The sequence below is a fragment of the Myotis davidii genome, unplaced genomic scaffold (genome assembly GCF_000327345.1).
Source record: "Myotis davidii unplaced genomic scaffold, ASM32734v1 scaffold46, whole genome shotgun sequence".
NCBI classification, from domain to species: Eukaryota; Metazoa; Chordata; class Mammalia; order Chiroptera; family Vespertilionidae; genus Myotis; species Myotis davidii.
Window position 1 is genome coordinate 2,827,985 of NW_006383006.1, and position 3,689 is coordinate 2,831,673.

At 46.0% G+C, this 3,689-nt stretch overlaps 2 protein-coding genes across 2 annotated transcripts in view; one reads left to right on the top strand and one right to left on the bottom strand.

The window, feature by feature from the left end:
- The window catches only part of ADAL (adenosine deaminase-like), a 26,255-nt gene extending 22,848 nt beyond the window's left edge, over positions 1 to 3,407 (bottom strand). Inside the window, exon 1 of the mRNA XM_015557520.1 lies at positions 3,148 to 3,407. The gene's annotated coding sequence lies outside the window, so the exon portion shown is untranslated. The remainder of the gene's footprint in view (positions 1 to 3,147) is intronic.
- A 107-nt stretch (positions 3,408 to 3,514) lies between these two features.
- Positions 3,515 to 3,689, top strand: part of LCMT2 (leucine carboxyl methyltransferase 2) — a 2,160-nt gene continuing 1,985 nt past the window's right edge. Inside the window, 1 exon segment of the mRNA XM_015557521.1 lies at positions 3,515 to 3,683. Coding sequence (XP_015413007.1) covers positions 3,534 to 3,683 — 150 coding nt within the window. The 5' untranslated portion in view covers positions 3,515 to 3,533.

Consider the following 3,689-nt stretch of genomic DNA (forward strand, 5'->3'; position numbering starts at 1 on the left):
AGCAGGCCTAAGCCAGCAGGTCGTTATCTCCCGAGGGGTCCCAGACTGCGAGAGGGCACAGGCCAGGCTGAGGGCCCCTCGCTCCCCCCGAGTGCACAAATTTTTGTGCACCAGGCCTCTAGTCCTCTATAATGAAGGCGTAGTATGCAAATTGTCCCCTTCACCAGGAATTAGTCTGGGAGCTTAACCAGAGGGTGGGGCCAGCTTGGGGAAGGGAGGGAGGCCCAGGAAAGCAGCCAGCAGCTGCTAGGGACCCTACTAGTGCATGAATTTTGTACACTGGGCCTCTAGTGTAACCCATGTGAAACACAAAACAAGCACATTTGAAAAAATTGTTTCACTGATCCTTGCCTAAGATACTTCTATCAACAATACCATTCCCTACCAAATTCAACTTTCCTGGGCTGGGTTTTTATTTTATTTTATTTTTTCAGAGAGAGAGGAATAGAAACATCAATTGGCTGCCTCCTGCAGGCTCCCTACTGGGGATTGAACCTGAAACCACCGCATGTGCCCTGACCTGGAATGGATCCCATGATCTCTTGGTGCATGGGTTGATGCTCAACCACTGAGCCACACCAGCTGGGCCCTGGGCTGGATTTTGCATGGGCCAGAAGCTGGAATGAGAGTGAGAAGCTGAAAGGCAACACACTGAGATAAGACCTTTCTACATTTGTACTAACAGTTTATCAAGTTAGGGAAGGACGAGAACCAAGTCTCCTGTCTCCCAGAGTACTTTTTTTCATGAGTAGGGGGGATGTAGGGAACCTCAGATTAATAAAATTATTTGTTACTTTTTATTAAGCACTTATTATGAACCAGGCACTGTGCTAAGTGTCTTAGATGGTTATTTTTCTTAATCTTCACAACAACCCATGAGGTATTATTACTTCCATTTTACATAAGAATAAACAGATTAAAAAATAATAACCAGAAAACAATCGTAAGATACCCAAATCACAAATTTTTCCCTATTCTCTTTCTTCTTGAATCATTTTTGATTTCTGCTCTTTTTTGTTAGAAATAAAAAATATTTGCTGTAGCCGGTTTGGCTCAGTGGATAGAGTGTCAGCCTGAGGATTGAAGGGTCCCAGGTTCGATTCTGGTCAAGGGCATGTACCTTGGTTTCGGACATATCCCCAGTAGGGGGTGTGCAGGAGGCAGCTGATCGATGTTTCTCTCTCATCGATGTTTCCAACTCTCTATCCCTCTCCCTTCCTCTCTGTAAAAAATCAATAAAATATATTTTAAAAAAAGAAATAAAAAATATTTCTAACATATCATGTACATTTTACTAACTTCTCATTAAAATATTATTTCCATAGTTCTCTGTGTTTTTTTTAAAGTTCTATAACTCTTCCCCCCACCCCCATTTGCTCCTCAATCAACCTTAAGACAATTCACAAAACAGACTTAGTCCCCTCATTTTAGAGATGAGGACCCCAAGGTCCAGCAAGTTCAGGGGAGTCTTTTCCTATTCCCTTCAAAGGCAATTCCAAACTCAAGTAGACCCAACTGCTTCACACCAGCTTCACAGAGACAACAGACGCCATCAGGCATGAATTTCCTCTTTCTGTCTCCCCTCCCGACACCTAACACTTACCTTCATCTACACCATTTCTTCCCTCAGAAGCCAGAGGAAAAAAGATCCATTCTCTTGATTCGCAGACTAATTTGTGCCCAGAATTCCATTCCTTCCCATCTATTCTAATTCATTACACCACTAGTTATTCTCACTTCTCTGCTCCTCCAACCTCTCTCCCCCACCCCCCACTGGCTCTCTGCACTCAGGGAACCAACATGCAAATATAGTATTTGCTTCCACCTAAAAATAACAACACCCAAACTGTCTTTTATTCTACATTCCTCTTTACCGCCCTGTCTCTCCTTCTGAGCTAATTTCCTTGCAAGTGTAATTTAGACCGGCTGCCTCCATTTACTTATTTCCCATTCACTATAACATGGATCCTGCTCTGGTTGCTGCACAGAAATTGCTCTCCCTGCAGTTATTGGTAGCTCTTAAACACTAAAGCTAAAGGAAACTTTTCAATTAACAAAACTTTATCCTGACTCAAACTTTTGAGTCCCAGTATTCAAACTCGAATTGGTAGAACTTCAAAACTCATTCTATATATTTCAAAGAGGAAGTGAGAGGAAGAGATAGAAACACCAATGGTGACAGAGAATCACTGATTGTATGCCTTCTGCACGCCCCCTACTGGGGATGGAGCTCGCACCCCAGGCACGTGCCCTGAACCGGAGAACCTGCAGTTCCCGACGTTCTATCCACCGAGTCACACCGGCCAGGGCCAAAACTCATACTTTTAATCATTATGCTATATTGCTTCCAGGTAACCACACCTTTAGTCATCTTGATTTTCTTCTCCATCTCAGCCCGAGTCAGTCACCAAATCCCAATGAATAAATTACAAGTCTCCTTAAACATCTCTGGAGGCAGTTTTCTACTGGTAATGCCGACGTTCTATCCACCGAATCACACCGGCCAGGGCCAAAACTCATACTTTTAATCATTATGCTATATTGCTTCCAGGTAACCACACCTTTAGTCATCTTGATTTTCTTCTCCATCTCAGCCCGAGTCAGTCACCAAATCCCAATGAATAAATTACAAGTCTCCTTAAACATCTCTGGAGGCAGTTTTCTACTGGTGATGATGCCTGAACATCCACCTCAGAAACTTGATGGTTACTATTTTAAACCCCCAACAAGATTCAGACCGTATCATGAGGGAATAATCACCTCGCCTCTGTGATTCCCTTCTACCCTAGAATCACAGAATTTGGAAAGTAGAGGGGAATGTCATTTTATAGCTGAGAATCTGGGGCTGAGTAATTTACTTACTGGCAGCTTAGCACAGAGCCAGGAATACAAGACCATCAATAGTGTGTATCTGCGGGGAAAACTGTATTGGGTGAAACACAACCTCTGTAAAGGTCTGTTCATTTTGCACCAGACCCCTCTGACTTCTCAGACTTGAGTGGGATCTCTCCTTGTAACCTTTAAAGCATTAAATAAATTAGCACTAACAGTTAGTATCCAAGGACCGACCCCTTCCTCTACTTGCCCACCAGCGTCCGCGGTGCAGATCTTCCCGTCCAAGTTCTGGCTGTCGGTCCCCAGACTCACCTCTTAAAGATTTCTGTCAACAGTTGAGTCAACTATGAGAACTTAGATTAAAAATTTCCCTTCACACGGAAAAGCTTGCAGTACTGACAACTCGAGCTTCCCTGACAGTTTACGTGTCCACAATAAGCCGTAGCGGACAGTCTTCCCGCGAAACCGCAGTCCCAGGGAATCAAAGAAGGCAACCCGTGGAATTCTAGCGCAAGGTACGCCCGTCTCAATTCTCCTCAGCGAGGCGCGCTCTTCCCGGAAGTGACGCAACTGGTCTGCGGAAGAGGAATCACGGAGGAGGGGTGGTGTTTCCGTGCAGAAGTCCGCCGGGTGGGTAACTAGAACGGAAAAGCAGCTCAGCACCGTGACGGGCCGGGGCTCTTGAGCGCCTTCTGGCCATGGGCCCGCGAAGCCGCGAGCGCCGGGCGGGAGCCGTGCAGAGTACCAACGACAGCAGCGCCCTCAGCAAGAGCTCCCTGGCCACGCGCGGGTACGTGCACGACACCTTCGCCGCGCTGCTAGTTCCGGGGACCGCGCGCCGCGCGCCGCTCATT